Source organism: Rhamphochromis sp. 'chilingali', assembly GCF_963969265.1.
Source record: "Rhamphochromis sp. 'chilingali' genome assembly, chromosome: 20".
Taxonomy (NCBI): Eukaryota; Metazoa; Chordata; class Actinopteri; order Cichliformes; family Cichlidae; genus Rhamphochromis; species Rhamphochromis sp. 'chilingali'.
The window spans coordinates 13,125,931-13,144,900 of record NC_137947.1 but is presented as its reverse complement, the minus strand read 5'-3'; the positions used below and the strand labels follow the sequence as shown (position 1 = coordinate 13,144,900).

General features: G+C 42.0%; 1 protein-coding gene across 2 annotated transcripts in view; it reads right to left on the bottom strand.

Moving 5' to 3' along the window:
- wdr27 (WD repeat domain 27) overlaps positions 1-15,284 on the bottom strand; it is a 53,087-nt gene extending 37,803 nt beyond the window's left edge. The window contains exons 1-17 of one of the 2 annotated variants that reach the window (XM_080869844.1): positions 12,995-15,284; positions 12,040-12,181; positions 11,683-11,807; positions 11,144-11,257; positions 10,978-11,029; positions 10,574-10,644; positions 10,379-10,493; positions 10,187-10,289; positions 8,215-8,306; positions 7,988-8,052; positions 7,169-7,281; positions 6,181-6,254; positions 2,427-2,496; positions 2,143-2,214; positions 1,965-2,065; positions 1,461-1,550; positions 608-729 (exon numbers count right to left, since the gene is read on the bottom strand). In XM_080869844.1, the coding sequence (XP_080725970.1) occupies positions 608-729; positions 1,461-1,550; positions 1,965-2,065; positions 2,143-2,214; positions 2,427-2,496; positions 6,181-6,254; positions 7,169-7,281; positions 7,988-8,052; positions 8,215-8,306; positions 10,187-10,289; positions 10,379-10,493; positions 10,574-10,644; positions 10,978-11,029; positions 11,144-11,257; positions 11,683-11,807; positions 12,040-12,181; positions 12,995-13,141 (1,668 nt within the window). In that variant the 5' untranslated portion in view covers positions 13,142-15,284. The remainder of the gene's footprint in view (positions 1-607; positions 730-1,460; positions 1,551-1,964; positions 2,066-2,142; positions 2,215-2,426; positions 2,497-6,180; positions 6,255-7,168; positions 7,282-7,987; positions 8,053-8,214; positions 8,307-10,186; positions 10,290-10,378; positions 10,494-10,573; positions 10,645-10,977; positions 11,030-11,143; positions 11,258-11,682; positions 11,808-12,039; positions 12,182-12,994) is intronic. The other variant, XM_080869845.1, reaches the window with a different exon arrangement.
- Between the last annotated feature and the right edge of the window lie 3,686 nt (positions 15,285-18,970).

Here is an 18,970-nt window from a genome sequence, read left to right as displayed (position 1 = left end):
CATAATTGCATTAATTTGGCTTTCTGTGTTGGCCTCCTTGTTTTTAAATTCCATTAGTTTTCTAATTAGCAGTGGAAACATTGAATTGAGCAAGTTCTGTACAAACATGTCCAAGATACAATCTGATCATTACACAGAAATTGTCCTATTATAAAGGTGTGCTATGACTGAATTTTATGAACCACAGATGGAAATGGAAAAAGTTTGAACATTTTACCTAACCATTAACACATCGGAATGACAGAAGGAGATCTGTAGGGGACTAAAATCCTTCCAACAATCACACTGATCTTTGAAAACACAAGACAAATGTGTGGAGCTATCTATTAGTTATCTGTAGTCATTTTATTGAACTTCTACATCTATTTTAATTTTTTTTAGACCTTCGGAGAGAGGACATTTTTGCAATATGAGGTCACTCTGGCTGGTCTTTATTACACTGGTTTTTATGGTTAGAACTTGGACTTCCAAGGAATGAGGGAAATTTCATAAAGGCTTAAAGTAGGCCATGTAGCTGTGATGGGAGATTAAGGTGACAGGGAGTGAAAGCAAGAAAAAAAAAAATAAGACACTGGTATAAGTGTATGCACATTCACTGGGGATTTACCATGATAATGGCAGGCTCTGAGTTACAGTGAGTCCAGATTTGGAGTGACAGGTCTTCTGACGCACTCAGCCACCACCGTCTGCTAAGGCTCCAGCTCAAACTGCTTATTGGCTTGTCATGCCCTAGATAAAAGAAGGCACGACTTTAGTAACCTGGTAATACAGAGTGTGGCTACAACATCTACTTTTATGGTACTGCTAAGAGAGCCAGGCAGACAGAAGAGAATATGCTTGTGGTGACCTACGTGTCACCTCAGCTTCTCTCCTTTTATCTCTGCTGCCCCCTTCTGGAGACCTGTGATCCAGCTGCACTTCAGCCATCGAGTGATGCCTGACATGCAGGGGTATTCTTTCTTTCTCTGTCAGTGTTAATTTTACTGCCCGGGACCACTCGTCTCAGAAATGCTTTAATCTTTCACACTGTATATAATAGCGACATATGCTTAGTTTAAACCTAAAAGGTCTCAGGAGAGAATGTGAGCCTTTCAACAATTATTGCTCTGGAACATAAGCAAACCACACTATTCTGGTAACAGAGAGCTCAGTGTTTAGTTTTTGACAGTGATAGCTTAGTGAGTTAACTAGAATTTTCTTTAAAACTCTCATGTCAAGCCATGCATCCATTTCAGAGTAGGTTCAGGTTATTCAGAAGAGCCCAAATGAGTTATCCAAGCCAAGAGCAGACTTATAATTATTAACATCCTTCTTATCTCTGTGAGGTGCCAACTCTTAAACCTTAGCATCATTTGAATCAGTTAAGAAGTTGTATGTCGAACATAAAAAAAACCCCTCTTTTGATGAGAAACACAAAAATATCAAACAAAAGTACAGGTACTCATCTCTGCATCGCACACCTATATAGACAGCTGGAGCGCCAGTAAGGCAGGACTTGTACAGTAACAGTGTGCTGTCTCCAAGACCACACAGGATTTGTTTTCCATCACCTTGGGAGAGACAAGGAAACACGGGATTGTTTTATTAGGATTTTTCAGTCCGCAGCTGATTTATTACAGCCAAAAATAGTAAAGCAGCCTTTAAGACACAACTGTGAAATGTTGTGTTTGAAAGAGGAACATTCATCTTGAGAAAACAGCAACAGTGAAACTGTTTCTAATATACTGCCAGCTATTTTTCATAAATTATTGTTACCTTACTTCACCCTTACAGCACAGGATGGACAATACTCCATGCAGTCGACAGTTATTAGATCTACTAAAGGTTCGACATTGGCAGGTGTTTCTAATACAATCCCAAATCTGACTTATAGCCTCAACCTTTAGCATTTCAACTGTTTAAATAATAGTTAAAAACACATAATAATAATAGACAAAAAGACAAAATTACTCATATTAACCTACCTGAATACTGAAGACATGAGACATGCTTCTTCACGCTCACATCAGCACACGGGATAGCCGGTGCCACACCGTCTGCTGGGTAATCTTTAAGGAGGGAACCTCTAAATGGCAAAAGTATGTTCACTATTCACATTTTATTAACACTGTCTTTTAAATGAAATTAGCTTAGGTCGCTTACGTATTTCCATCAGCCTTTTTCCTAGAGGAAGAATTTTTTTGAACATTTGTTTTGGGTGAAAACATGATCCTCCTGAAAAGAAGATAAACTAAATTTAAAAAAAAAAAAACATATACAAACAACCAAATAAAATATATATATACATATAGCAACTATATTTTACCTAACAAAAAGGAAATATGAGATTAAAAAATAATTAAGCGAATAAGTGCTTTAAACTTTGGACAGACCAATAAACTGTAATCTGATTATCTATATGGCAAAAAGTTATTCTGTGATCATACCTCGGGGCACTAGTATATCCAGATGACTTCACTTTACAGTGGAAAACCAGAGGCTGGTCCTTTACACCTCCTTCATTGAAAGATAAGATGCTCATTAGGACACCAGCGAAGAAGTGTGTATTATAACGAGTACATATGTCTGCATTTCTAAAACACGAATCAATAGATGGTGCAGTGGCAGGATGAGGTAAGATTCTTTAATATTGCTAAAATGACAATATATCTACCAGTATCGTGAAGCAGTTTCATATTTTAAAAGGAGGATTCAAGATTTCTGGGTGACCACTCCATGCTGTAAGCATTAAGTGTATCCATAAAGCCATGAAGGGTGATGGTTCACTATGAGCTCACTTTTTCCACAGCCATTAAAATTTGTAAGCACTTCCAAAAACTGTTCTTCTGTCAAACAAAGGGGAAGTAGGAAAAGGTCATATAGTCTCCAGGGCCAGGCGTATATATACGTACACACTCTCTGGTCACGTTAGGTACACCTTGCTGATACTGGACCTAACCCTCTTTTGCCTTCAGAGCTGCCTTAATTTGTGACTATATAGATTCAACAAGGTTATGGAAAACTTCTTTAGAGATTTTGGTTCATGCTGACATGACAGTATCACACAGTTGCTGCAGATTTTTGCACTGCACATCAATAAAGCAAATCTCCCATCCCACCACATCCCAGAGGTGCTCTATTCGATTGAGATCTGTTGGCTGTGGAGTTGATTTGAGTACAGTGAACTCCAAGCTTATCCTGCTGGAAGCATCCATCCAATGTGCAAACTGTAGCATTTAAATGATGCTCAGTTGGTACAAAGGTGCCCAAAGTGTGCCAGTGATGATAGGATGGAAACTTCTGACCATAACTGTATGTTTAAACATGTTTAAGTGTACAAAACCTGAATTGCATAATTCACCTGGTATCACAACAGTTATGTAGTATTTAAATGTTAGGTAAAGCATTAGTCCTTTTAAGTTCTGTGAGACTGGTGGCTTACATGCAAAACCACCTTCCACTTCTCCAATGTGTTGTGAGACGGCATACTAAGTAGCTTTTGCTGTTCCAGAACAGATTACATGTTGAAAAGTAAGCATTTTAGGCCAATTAAATGGAGACGCAATCACTTGGCGTTGCTTAATGGCCCTATTGATCTCCTGCTGATATATAATGGTGCTTTAGTTTTACGGGGCAGTAAAAATCCCATAATTTACGCTGACTTTACAGTAGACAGTTATTTGAAGCAAAGTGAGAGTTTCAGACAAATTTCCAAGGAAAGTCATATGTGCGTAAAATCACAGCAGTTTGCTGTGCGCTTGTTTTACGGCATTCATTATGAATTAGCCTAATGACAAAAATTATTCAAAGATGTTTCTTAATATTCAAATCCTTTAGTCTGGTTCAGCACATCAGGATGTTCATTGTCTGATGGAACAGCTACAACACCCCAAAACTTTCTGCTCACAAAGTGAGACAGCTGTATGCTCTCCTCAGGTGTTTACCTGTTTACCTCCTGAGTTACTAAATAGGACATTATTCAAATATTCAAACACTGAGGTCAGCATATGTGTATGTAAGGAATCCCTATGATCCAGGTTTCAGGCTGTAAACACTCAGAATCTAATAGTTGTTCCACGCTCGTCTCTGTTTATCCCTAATATGGTCATTTGTAGCACAGATCTCTGGATCTGAGCACAGAAGCCCACCCACCAACCTGTTGTTAATGAAGGGAAGCCAAATAAAAACAAAATTACATAAAGGGAGCCAAAATGGCTTGCTACAGATAAAGGCTATTCTAGCTGAACTTAAAAAAAGCACATACAAGAGCCCCTTTGAAACATCCGATACTCTTTTGTTTGTTTATTTGTTTTATAAGAATTAGCCAACCAAGTCATGTTCTCAATCAGTCAACCTCATTTTACATTAGCTGTGTCACAGCTGTACTGACCTGTGATGAGAAGAGCAGACAGTAGCAGACAGCAATGTGAGTAGAACTAAAAGTATCAGAGGCACCTTAGTAAGCTGTCACAGAACTACATTACAAACATGAAGCTAAAGTAAGGCCACAGTGTGTGGTCTGTATCAAGGTAACTGTTCTTTTGTATTTATACCTTGTAAAACTACAAGGTATAGACCAAGGTGACGTTGAGAACCTCAGTTTCTCTATCTCTCTTTAATCTGGTTTCACAGCATTTTTTTTTCTCTGCCATCCAAGATTTTACATCTTCAAAACAGTGGAGGCAATTAATATAGCTTGGATCACAATGTTTTATGGGGAAATACAACTCATACAGTGGGTCCAATCATTTTCAGTTCATTATTTGCACTATTTTCTGTTCATTCTGTGAGAGAAGATCCTGTAGATCACTGCAGTTTAGTGGGAATTTTAGGGTCCAATGGCTTCTAGTGCTTCAAGGAGGGAACTCTATTGTGCTCCATGTCATCTGCCTTTCTTTGTTTCTTTATTTCATTTTATTCTTAATAATTTGTGACACCTCAGGTCAAACAGTAAAGCTGTCTATTCTCCCTGACAGAGAAATCTAAATGAATCAGATTCACATCTGCAGTATTTTCATACTGATCTGATCACTCTATGGAAAATGTGTGTTGTGCATTGCTCGCAATTTATTCAGTCCTTCTGTTTTACTAGTTCCCTGAAATCCTTTCTATAAAATGACTTAATTCAAGCAACAGCACTCAGGGGTTATAGTACACATCATGCAAAAAGTAACAGCAGCTGATTATAATCATCTCAAAAAGCCAGGAGTCTTCAGTGCATGTGTAAGAAACCTTCAGTGGTCTTGCACACATGCAATGGAAGAACAATTCTATTTCCAAGGATCTTGGAGGTTTATTGCATAATTTGTATACAATTGTGTAGATAACTTTACGAATACAGAATGCATGGAGAGCAGCATGCTGGGTTAGTGTGTAAACGTTTGTGGTTTTTGGTCTGACAGTGCAGCCGCACGGCACTTCTAGACTCTTCAGTACACCCCCTGCACAGTCTGGCACTGGCAAATTCCTCAACTCCAGCTGTGAGGAGACAGCTAATACTGCCTCTCAGCACTACCTCTCTGTATGATGTATGTATGTAAATGTCAGTATTTAGTAGGTCGCTCCAGGAGAACAGTTCTAAGTCGCCAGATCCCAATCATAAACTTTATCTGTGATCCTAATGGTCCACCAGAGAAACACAAACAGGCTCACTTTACCTATGAATCCACAACAGGAAGAAGCAGCCAGTCAAAAAAAATGGGTTAATGTAAAAGAAACCATCAGTCTGCATGTGCTGCTCTAACTGAAGTACCTGTTTATGAAAACAGACAGTCGTATAAAACCCCAACAAAATGAGGGGAAGGAATCTTTAAATTGTGAATGTTTGCAGATAATGAAGATGTTCTCAGTAACTCCTGAAATTGCCCAGCAGACTTTTATTAACCCAATAGTAAAATTTAAGAGGAACAAATCCCCCGAGATTGCATCAGGAAAGACCTGTTAAATAAAATCAAATAAAAAATTGACAAATCAAATATGCGGTGCTACCTGCTGTGGCAAGCCCTTGTGAATAAGGGAGCTGTTGAAAGTGGCTTTTATATGTGGTCAAGCAAAAAACAAAAAACAGATAATGAGCCAGTCATGAAATAAACCACAAAAAGGGTCACATTTTTAAAGCTCAAAGTCCTCAGATAGTAGTAGCTTTCTTTTTATTCTGTGTGTATGAGTATAAGTGAGAGGTGAGTGTTCGGGGATGCTGACCTTTCTTTTTAGGATGGCTGGGCTCCTTCCTCTTTAGCTCAGTATTGAGGGGAGAATTGGGCAGCGGAGGAGAACTGAAAACAAGAGAGGGGTGAAATGGAGGGGAGGGCTGGGGGAGTTACTGGAAATGGAGGAGCACAGCATTTTCCACTCTTATGGATTATTAGCCCCTCTGATTTCCAATGCCATGATATTGTTGACTCATGAAAAACCAGATGGCATGAATGTTTGTAATAGAGGAAGTTAATATGGAAATGTCAGAGTCAGAGGGCATTAGAGGCAGGAGGCCAACTTTAAAAAACAGCCCACAATCATATATAAGCTCAAATGACCAGACTAACAAAACTGTATAAAGGCATTGTTTTTGCAAGTTGTAACTATCCCAAATGATTATGCTTTGGCTCACAAATAGCAAATTTGTTAAAGCAGACAAAAAGCACATTACGTTGATGAAATTAGTCCTTATTGGTGCTGCTGGACTTTGCTAGGTAATCATTTATGGAGTTACGGGTAATGGCTGAATGAATGTTCCTTCTTTCTCAGAGGACAATTTAAAACGTTTGGCATTTAAAAAGTAATCTTATTGTGACTGTTAGCTTACGTATGCAAATTTAAAAGTTTAGAATCGTATAAAGTGCAATCACTCACTAGCCAGAGCAGTTTTGTGCTTATTTCAAATAGTTAAAAAATACTTATTTTGTCTGTCGTTTGTAGACTTTTTTTAAATCTTTTTTTATTTTATTTTTCACAAAACAAGTAGCTGAAATGCTTGCTATTATATTACCCATAAAAAATAAAAAGCAAAACAAAGTTTTAGACCTCAAGTAGCTACACTACAAGGCCACAGTGTCCCTCATCAAGTTCTATTAAACTTGAATTTTGGTTTTGATCAGTAAGATGAAGTGAGTAGGAAAAAAAGGTTTTGTCACTGTAGATCATTAAAATATTGTATTGCTACCTAATATTTTTCAGTTAACTCCAGCTTTACCTTGGGAACACTGAAAATCCTTTGCCACAAGCCAAGGGCCTTCCTAGGTCATATAGACGCACCTCCAACATGACCACACATGGGGTAAACAAAGAGCTCACTAACATCAGCATCTGTGTGGGAAATAAATTCAATCAATTAAAATTTTAATAAAATAAAAAACACTATTCTTGTAGTAATAATATATACATAAACATGTGTTTTAAGCTGTTAGACTGAGAGAACATTAAATAATTGCTACTGTTTTACATAAAAGTTAGCCATTGGTGAACCATAAACTTGGTTATTTAGCAGAAGTTTTAAGAAAAGAACAAAGCAAAGCTGTTTAGGGATCGGTTTTAATGCTGCAGCCATTTTCAAAAATATTGTATGTTTACATACCAGATATAGTGCCAGACATGGGGAGAGGTGGTGGGTGCATTTACACTCCAACAATCATAAAAGTTAATTTGTTAATATTCTCCTGCTGAGAATACGTGTAACTGTTTACATTTATTTCCTACAGAGTTTATTATATTTGGCAATTATCCAAAAGCCTATGGAAATCTACTTTTTTCTATGATGTTGTTCTGGCCTGTCTACAAATAGACTGCTGCACTTTATTTTAATTTCTACTTAGAACCTTCAAAAGTTCAGTGACTGCATGTTACATGGTTGTGACACCAATGAAATCAGTTTGCAGACAAACACACATTAAAAACATTATATCGCACTATCCTAACTAGTAAATCCTATCTCTTTATACTAAAAACAATACCAGCAACACTGTATTAATGATAGAAGTCAAGCTGAAAAGGCAATTTTAATGGAAATACTCACAGAGTTATCACACCCTGGAGAGATGGTCCATGAGCCAGCCATGGTGATGCTCAGCTTAGGGTAATCTACAAGAACAAAAATCATATTCATCATCATGTGCTATCACATTCAAAAAAGAAATGACCAGTGGAATCTCTCAGGGGAAACCACATGTTTTATTGGAGGCATACCAGAGTTTCTTAAAGAAAGACAGAAAGATGGGAGAAGGCATGTCCCCAGCAGCCTACCTTTGAAATATAGCGCTGTTACCAGTTCAGACGTAGCCAGATCAACCACATACAGACCATCAGAGCTTCCAATACAAAACCAGCTGTTGTCACTGCAGGGCCCCCAAACAGAAACATATGGAAAAACCATGTTAAGGGGTTTTCTCGCAAAAAGAATTTTTCATTTGGGGTCAGACAAACGACACAAAAGATCAACATATTGATGTGATGAAGTGGCAAGACATGTACACCATAAAAGTATAGGCCTTGATTCAAGTTACCTTTGACTTCATGCAGTCTAAACTATATACATTCAGCACACTGGAAACTAATACCACAGAGAAGAAAGGAGCTAATAATAATGGATTGGATTTATATAGCGCTTTTCAAGGCACCCAAAGCGCTTTCCAACACCACTATTCATTCACTCTCACATTCACACACTGGTGGAGGCAGCTACAGTTGTAGCCACAGCTGCCCTGGGGCAGAATGACAGAAGCGAGGCTGCCATATCGCGCCATCGGCCCCTCTGGCCAACACCAGTAGGCAAGTAGGGTAAAGTGTCTTGCCCAAGGACACAACGACCAAGGACAGAGAGCCCAGGGATCGAACCGGCGACCTTCCGGTTACAGATGCGATTCCCAACCCCCTGAGCCACAGTCGCTCTGCTCTTTTATCCACTTCCTGCTCTGGGCTGCATGTTGAGGTTTTGAGTTTGTGGGCAATTTATGTTTGGAAGGTTTTACATTTTTGTGCATCATTATTTTCATACTACTATGTGGAATCTTACTTGAGCAAAGCCCGTGAGCTACTTTAGTTTGGCACATCAAGCTGCACTGTGAGAAACATACATAACATGCTTTAGTTCCCTAGTGTCCCAATTTATTTATATATTTAAGCTTTGCTTTTCACTCTGACACGTCAGCATCACTGCTCCTTCAACCCCTCCACCAACACAACATCCACAAGTCTCCAGAGCAAGATTTATTTATCAGTACCCAAATTTATAGAAACATACTCGCAGGGAATGATGAGCTGGAAGTCCAGATGCCAAACTCTGTTGTGCCAAACTGTACTGCTGTAGTAAATCAATTATTTCAAATGTGTGCTGTCTGAATAGTGTCTAAACACTGATGCTAACAGTGACTAGAAATGATTACTTTGTCTTATACAATGAATATGTGGCTTGCAAAGAAACTTCAACGACTTCAAATGATCACACACTGACTCTGCTTCCACTTGTTCTGTATTTCACTCTAACAGTAAAGTGTGAAGTCAGTAAGTCGCTGAGCTCTGCACTGAGATCACAAGCTTTCCTTACAGCAATTAGGAATCATACAAATCTAGTCATGTCTGCGTGTTTTTCAAGTGCCTGCCTCCTGTCACAGCAACAATATGTTTCAACGGTCTGAAACTTTATGCTTCGAGACAGCAGTTTCCCGCGCCGTGTGAAGTTTCCTTCAGGTTTCCTGTGAGTGTGTGAACACGTGCAGCAATTAGTCCATACGGATGTGGCATGTCATAAGGACTTTTTTTCCAGGAGCTTGTGACACTGTGTTAATGGCAAAAATGTGCAGCTTTTTTTTTTTTTTTTTTTTTTAATTTGACATATGTGTTTTAAATCATTTTGCTAATATTCTCCTGGATGACATACCATTTGCACTTTGTGGAATAATAAACAAAATAGAGCCCTTGAGAATACATATAGCTGACAGTCGTGCTTTATTAAGATTCCCTGTCAAAAATGAAGAGAACCAGATCTTCCTTGTGCTAAAATCAAACAATATGATCCACTGAGAGGGAGGAAACGAGTAAATGAAAGGCTTAGATCTAGTTTTTTCTTGTGACTAATGATTGAAAACTAATTGTAAACTACATCTACAACTCTGTGAACGAATCCATTCATCCACACTGTTTAGTTTATGTAGTTTTACCAGTTTAAAGGAAGTTATAATAAGGGTCAAGGCACCTATTCCAGCTAAGCTGTACTTACTTTTCTTGGTCACCATTGATGTCTGATAGAGGCCTACATAAAGCCATTTTGACAACAGGTTTTGAAGTCTCCACTTTATCAGCAGACGATTTTAAAACACACCCTGGAAGAAAACATCCAAAAGTAGCATAAAAGTAACTGAGTGAACTTTTCCAACTAGTTTAAAGAACTATCTGTTTCATGTCGCGTCACCTGCTTGATGGCTCACAGTCTCTCGGTGCATTTGATGTCTTTTTTCCATCTTCTCAAGGTCCATTTTGGTCACTAGGTGACACTTGTGGTCGTCACTGAGAGAAAAGCACCACACCTAAAACAGACAGTTGTCTTTCAGCTCGTGGAATTTCAGTGTCTTAGCCTTTTGAGCTGCCGCGTACCTCAGTCACTAACCTGTCCATCAGTTGAACCGGTGATAAGATGCCTGTCCTCTTCCAAGAAGTATGTAGTGAGCAGTGGAGAGGCTAAAGGATTAAGGAAGTTCAATATTTTCAAACCTTCAAATTTTAGAAAATTGAAAACTATGGTTGAATAATCATAACTAATTTACTTTATGCTAATGGAGTGGCTTCTATCACAGGAACCCTGGGTACAGAAGGGAGAAAACCCCAGAAAGAGATACCAATCCTTAACCAACAGCCTAATCTGACATCCCAGTTTTTATAGTCCTGTTTTAAAATAGAGTTATCATTTCTACTGTACAAAGTGAATAAGAGTATTGCAGGCTAAAGGGGCGAAGCTCAAAAGAATGAATGTTTACCGCTTCACCAACATGATTTAAAATATTTACGTCATACCTGAAAGCACAAACGACTGGAAGAAAACAGCTTCAGTTTTTAAATCCCACACCTGACGAGACAAAAGTAAAAAGCTAAAAGTCCAAGTAAGGTGTGCACAATTTGTTTTTCTAAACCATTACACATCACTGTGGCTAAATAAAAAGTGTAAAATTTAAAGTAATACCCTAAAGGTGCGGTCTTCTGATGTGGTGACGAGGATATCGTTATTCCAGGGGCAGAACTCTGCTGATGTTACAGGTCCCAGGTGGCCCGTCAAGGTATGGATAGTTTCTGGTCTCTGATGTGGAAAAAACAACCGTAAAACTTGAGTAAGAACAAGTGGTGATTACTGTCTTGTAGTAAATATTTTTTTAAAAGTCAATGAGGTGACTGTAGCTCAGCAGGCAGAGCAGGTCATCTACTAATCTTAAAATCAGGTTTAATCCCTGGCTGCTCCAGCTTGCATGCAAAATATCCTTGCGCAAGATCTTAACCTCAAGTTGCTCTCTGCATCCATCAGAGTGTAAATGTGTATGAATGTTAGACAGAGCATAGAAAAAAGTGGTTGTATGAATGTGAATGTGAATTGTTGAATGAGGCACATGTTTTAAAAGTGCTGTGAGTGATCAGGTAGAGTAGAAAGTATAAAAACCAGTCCATTTACAACCCTTTAGCTTAAATACATTGACCAAGTGGAAGACGTGCAGCATGATCATCTGGTACCTTTGAGCTGAGAATACATGCAGTTGCTCCCGTGCATGCAGCCACTCGTGCATCAGAGAAACAAAATGAAAGATGAACAACCTCCCCCAGCAAAGTCCCGATAACTGTTCCAGCTGCAACTTTACCTGCAAACCAAAATGTTTGTCTGCTTACATTTAAACTTAACAGGAAAATGATCATTTTCACTACATCACGTGATATGAAGCGTGTGCTAAAGTGGCTCCGCAACATTGCAAAACAGAGCTCTATAATGGGGAAAAATGTGTGTGATTTGGGATGGAGAAACGCTTTACTGCAGAGCACTGCTCACAGCATGCAACAATTCAGGGTCAAACACACAGAACTATGTATCTTTACCCTCCTGTGTTCTCTTCTGGCACAATTCAATATCCCAGACAATGACGTAATCAGCAGAGGCGGAGCAGAGGATAACAGGACTGCTTCTTTTTCCAAAAGTAAGGGCACTGATGTCACCATGGTGACCAGTTAGTATGAGGGGCTATGAAAAAAAATACTTTAGTAAAGCATGAATGGTCAATGGTCAAGAAGGTCAATGACATAGCAGCTCATGTATCTCACAATCCATTACAATTCACAGCTAATCGCCTGTAAAGTGACAAACATGACCTTGACTCTAGCACAATTTTAAACAAAGATCTATTTAGTAGGTTCCCTACTGTCTGACAAAAACACCAGGCCATTTGTGATTGTGACTAAATGCAACATTAAAATATATAAAAGATGAGTGGATAATGTATAAAAGTTTGTTTGCCTGTCTGTGCATAAAGGTTTCACCGGTTTTGCCATTTTTAAATGTACTATGCTGGAATCCACATAATCTGGCCCAGGGCTAGTAAATGTGTAAGAAAGAGAGGTTAAACAGCCACCTGCTGGCCTTTTTAGGTTAGTGACACTGTTTCTTCCAGATTAGTTCACCTTGAAACAAACTGGCTGGCAAAATGACAATAAAGTCCGTCATGTAAGAGGAAGAGCAATCTGTCCACGCGTGGCTTGTTTCGCGGTCATGGCACGAGTGAATTAAGAAACGAAAAAGAAAGTTGTCTGAATGCAGATGAACTGTTTGTTTAGTTTGCCATGATATGCTAAATCTAACGTGCAAATCTGGTATTTATTGTAAACTTCGCTGCAGCATTTCAGTAGGAATCCATGTCTGTGGGTCAAACATTCAAACAAATACTTTTTAATGACATTTTTGTATATATATGATTTTTTCAGATGTATTAAATTGTTCTGACGCTCTGTAGCCAGAGTGCGGACCATGGTGCAGACACGAACAAATTACTTAACAAACCTTCTGCTGTCCGTCCCTTGTGCTGTAAACGAGCACTTCCTTGCCGTGCTGTGGTATGCTAAAATAAGAGTAACAGCATGCGAGCTGCCGGTGTGACAGGAGTCTGTCACAAGTCAAACTGAGCTTTTCAGTCAGCATCTTTGCCATCTGTCACAGGCTAACACCGTGACACGACCCTCCGCCTGCTGTGTTACGATCGTAACGCTAATTATCTCCTGGAAGAAGTACGTGGAGCGTCATTAGTAACTGTGTGTGCGTACTCATACAGTTCCTGTCGTTATTATTAACTGTCCGTGCTCGTCGACACTTTAATCGCTTTAGAAATGTTGATCGTTGCTATGACACCGAACAAATTTCCGCCACGACAGATCGTCTATGTGGCAGCGCTTCACTCAAGTCGTAATACTAATGCTAGGCACGCAAACACGCACTGTTCTCTCACGTGCTTTAATCACGTTTGTTGTTTTAAAAATGTCTTCACGCAACATTTCGATCATCAAAACTGTACGCTTTGCCCAGTTTATGTAGCTTTTGCATCCAACTCCAGAAGTATTTGGAATTAGGGTTAGAGTGGAGCTTCTACAATAAACCATCCGTACTTGTACTTCACCATTTGACCGCAAGATGGTAGTCCCCGTTAGATTGTGTGCTTCTTTCTGTTTAAAAAAATAGAGAGTGATTTGAGTCACAATCTAACATATATTTATACAACAGAGTTACTTAATTAAATTTAAATATGAAAACTTAGGTGGCATTATTGATTACAAGGTTATTTTGAGCTTGTGTTTATATTGTTAATGTTGCTCATCATCATTAAGCTATAAATAATTTTATATTAAATATTTTTATATTATTGTTAGTTGTAGTATTAGTAGTAGTATGCGCAGGATTTTATTTTATTATAAGTTTTTACAAGGATTTCAAGTTGCTGGGGACCCACAGAAAAAATGATTCCATCAGAGAGAAAAAAAAGATGTTCAAGCTAATTGCATAAAAAAATACAATAAAAACACAGTCCGATTACACCTGTAAATAAGCTCGTTACAAATTCAACTTTGCAAAGAAAGCAAGTTAGCCAATGATAAACTGATAAACAGTGACACTATGCTCAGTGGCATATTCAGTCTGCTTAAGTAAGTTCACTTTAAGCATTTTTAAAGCAAAATAAAAGCATACATAATAATAATAATAATAATAATAATAATAATAATAATAATAATATCACTTTTATTAATGCTTTTGTTGGACTTCACATTGCAGCCTTGTGCCTAAAGTGTTCTGTAAAAAGAAAGTTCTTCATGGCGAAACGAAGAACCAATAGAAGACATCAGAGGACAAGAAGTCTTAAGTGGATTTCGAGTCATCCTGTTTGCTAACAGGATGAATATGTCTGGGGAGCTTGCAGGAGTGCTCACAGACATATTCAATCTGTCCTTGGCCCACGCTGTGGTACCGGCCTGCTTCAAATCCACCTCCATCGTCCCGATACCCAAAAACTCCAACCCATCTTGCCTCAATGATTACCGCCCAGTAGCACTCACCCCCATCATCACTAAGTGCTTAGAGCGACTGGTCCTAGCACACTTCAAATCCTGTCTCCCCCCCACCCTGGACCCCCACCAATTCACATACCGCCAGAACAGGAGCACAGAGGATGCAGTCTCCATCGCAATGCACTCTGTCCTCTCACACCTGGACAACAACAACACCTACGCCAGAATGCTGTTTATAGACTTCAGTTCAGCATTCAATACAATCCACCCCTCACAACTCATCAGGAAACTGACAGACCTGGGCATCAGCTCCCTCATCTGCAAATGGTTACTGGACTTCCTGACCAACCGCCCCCAACACGTCCGGCTGGATAACCACTGCTCATCTACCATCACAATGAACACCGGTGTACCACAAGGCTGTGTGATGAGCCCTTTCCTCTACTCCCTCTTCACCCACGACTGCAGACCTGCTGATGGTTCCAACACCATCATTAAGTTTGCAGATGACAGGCTTAGGGCGTCGGGGGGTTCCCCGGAGGCATCTTCCTTGGGGGGCTCAACCCGGGGTAGCGGTCATGTCCGGTTAGGGGCTCTGTTGGCTCTCAGGTGACTGTTTCCTCGCGGTTGCGTGCAGCGGGGCTAGGGGAGGGTCTGTGCTGACGGGCGTGGGTTACTGACCTGGTAGCCTGGCTGCCCCTGGGTGGGTCCGGGATGGGCGTGAGGTTCTGGGGGCACTCCGTCTCTGGGCTGGGACCCGGACCGGGCCTCGGGGGCTTGGGTCCTGGTTGGTGTGTTGCCGGGGTTGTGGGCGGGTGGGTGCATGGGGGCCCAGCCCTGGAGCAGGGTGCCGCCGGTGCGTCGAGCCACCTGGGGGGCTCTTCAACTGGTGGGGGAGATTGTCACATCTTGCAGGAGCTTTCCTCTCCTCAGGAGCTCCCTCTGCAGGAGGGGGAGATACAGGAGAGGTGGAGGAAGATCTCAGCCTGGGTGTTTATTGTCTTATGTAGTCTGGAAGATGAGTGGATGGTGGGGTGGGTGCAGTTTTCTCTGTGGTGGGGTTGGGTGGACTGTCCCGGGCTCTGTGGGGCCGGGCGGCGCTGCTGCACTGGGCCCGGTCTGGATGGGCCTGGGCCCCCTTTCCCTGGCGGGTCGCGGAGTATGGGGGTGCCTACTGGGGTCAGCGGGGGAGCTGGCCCCAGGGAGGGGTCACTTGCCCCTCCCTTCCTTCCCTCCCCATCTCCAGCTGCCTCCCTCTTCCTGCTCCACCACAACCACCCACACATGCAGGGCCTTGGAGTAGGGGTATGTCACCAGGGTGCAGAGGAGGCTACCCCCCCCCCTCTGTCCCCTTCTGGCTGCCTCTGCCTCAATTTTATCCCACAACTTAGACATTCACATTACTCACACTCTCATTACACATACATATAGGATCTTGGGGGTGGGCACGATACACGGAGTCCAAAGTACCATCAGGGTGTACACCCCACCCCTGGCATCGTTGCCCACCTCTCAATTTTAAATACACGTAGACATTGAGGGCTAGCAGGAGGGACCATGCGCTTACCTGCTGCTCTCTGGCAGGTAGCTCCAAGCCCTCCTGTGTTTTAAATGCACCTTAGAACACACATGCATCAACATTACAATGAGCGGGTGGAGGGAGGTTTGGAGTCTTCTCTCACCCCCATTCTCTGCGACCTGCTGGAGCAGGGGGGCTAGGACTAGGAGGAGGAGTTGGCCGTCCGACTGCGGTCTGGAGTGTGGAGCCTTCCTGCTGCTGCGGAGTCGGGGCGGTCTGCCTCCCCCCACCGCAGGGAAAAGGGAAACACCACCTGGGTCTGGGTGCAGTTCCCCCCTCCAGGGGCGGGGGCACCTAGACCCGGTTTGTAGAGTACGCTTGGGGAGTGTGATCGTGTGTACAACGTCTCTTTATGTCTGTCTCCACGTTGGTTGAGTGTGGAGTAAGTGCATATGAGAGCATGAGGGTGGGAATGGATGTTTGTATCTGTGTGTGCCTGTATGTCTGTGTCTATATGTCAGGTTGGGTGTCAGGCGCCACCTCTCTGGGGACATCTCAGGCCCTCCAAGGTTTGGAGGCCTATCTCCCCCTACCACCACTTCCCCTGCCAGTGGCGGACCCCCTCAGACATCGGTGCGTTGGTGGTTCTTTGTGTCCGGGGATGGGCGTCCAGGTACACACCGGCTCACTCCTTGGCGGCCGCTTATCGGGGCCTGGAGCCTGGGGCTCGCTCGGGCCACTTCGGAGGTGGGGTGCCCCCGGCCTCTCGGCCTGGGGCTCGGTCACTCAGGCGCAGCTGGCTGCCGGCGGAGCTCACGGGCGCGTCACTGCAACTCCCCCTGGCTTCTGCTCCGCGGCTGCTGAGTGAGCCCTCATCTGGGACTCTCCTCAGCTCTTTCCGGGACAGTGGCGCAGCTGCCCCTCTGTTGGTCTTCCTTGGTCTCTTGTGTTCTGGGGGCCTCTGGATGTCTGGAGTTTTGATCTCCTCCACACCTGCTTCACGCCCTGGAGGACGGGACTGTGGCCCCCCCACACCCTCTAGCAGATTATTACATGAAGGAACCTTTTAAAAAACAAAAAACAAGCGCGTCCATGCTCACAGGTGTACACACGGGTGATCACACCCACAAACTACACCCTTTTTGGCTCCTACCTCAAAGCACACTGTGTTCTGTTGATCTTATGTGCTGCACAATAATGTTTAACATTTAGTATTTACTGTCATATTCCCATATATCATTGTGATGTTGTTTATTCTATTACTCTTGTTCTCTTCTGCTTGCTTTCTTTTTTCTTTCTCAGCAGGTGATCCAGGTGATTGATATATGCATTTTTTTTTCTCTGCCCGTTCTGTTGGTTTTTGTTTTTTGCCCTTCTCCCCCGTCCCTCTTCTCAGCTGTTTCTCTTTCCCTCTTTCTTTCTCCCCTTCTTTCCCCCAGTCAAGTCTGTCCCGTATTCAGTAAGTGAAAATAAAATAAACAATAAAAGGTGAATCAAATGGACCATTATGGCAAGGCTGGGATGGTCAGTTTGGTAAAGTAAATCCGTTGGGCATCTTTCTTTGCCTTTAGACAACAATTCTGATGGCAAAAGAGCCAAACGGGACAGGCCAAAAAAAAAAAAAAAAAAAAAAAAAAAAAAAAAGTTTGCAGATGACACCACGGTGATTGGCCTCATCAGTGACAACGATGAGGCCGCCTACAGGGAGGAGGTGGATCGTCTGGCTGAGTGGTGCGACAGAAACAACCTGCTGCTTAACACCGAGAAGACCAAGGAGCTCATCGTGGACTACAGGAGGAATGCTGACCCACATCCACCCATCCACATTAAGGGGACGGCTGTGGAGCGTGTGAGCAGCTTCAAGTTCCTGGGAGTCCACATCTCCGAGGATCTCACCTGGACGACCAACTGCTCCAAGCTGGTCAAGAAGGCTCACCAGCGCCTCTTCTTCTTGAGGACTCTGAGGAAGAACCACCTGTCCTCAGACATCTTGGTGAACTTCTATCGCTGCACCATTGAGAGCATCCTGACCAACTGTATAACAGTCTGGTACGGGAACTGCTCTGCCTCGGACCGGAAGGCGTTGCAGAGGGTCGTGAAAACTGCCCAGCGCATCGCCGGAGCACCACTTCCTGCCATAAAAGACATCTACAGGAAGCGGTGTCTGAAAAGGACTGGGAAAATCATCAAAGACCCCAGTCACCCATCACATGGACTCTTCACCCTCCTGCCCTCTGGGAGGCGCTACAGGAGCCTCCGGACTAAGACCACCAGGTACCGGAACAGCTTCTTCCCCACAGCTGTCAGACTCCTGAACTCTGCCTCCTGACCAACATTAAACTCATGGACTGAACATACACACACCCACAATGGACAACTGTACCCTCAAACACACAATAATAACATGGACTGAACCACCACTCACAACCACTAGCACTTTATATAGCCTCTGTAGAAACTATCTACACCCTCACTTATCTTAACTGCACTACTGTATAGCTCTGTGTAAATAATCATTCTGTACATTCGATAATCTTTAATCCTACAACTGTTTACAACTTGCATAGTTCCCATTTCTGTATAGCTGTATATCTCAGATTCTGTAAAGTTATTTATTTCATATTCTGTATAGTTTTTCATATTTATATCCTGTTCATATCCTGTACATAGCTTGTACTCACTACAGCCTGTACATACTTATAGTTATAGAATATTCACAACATACTTCATACCGTGTACATTATAACATACCATAATAGACCCATTTCTGTAATATACTCACATATCTATATTATTGCTAATATATATTGTAATATATCTATATCACTAAAGCACTTCTGGATGGATGCAAACTGCATTTCGTTGCCCTGTACCTGTGCATGTGCAATGACAATAAAGTTGAATTCTAATTCTAACGGAAATGGGGGTTGCTGGGAATCGTAGTTCTCCCTTTGAGGTAGCGGA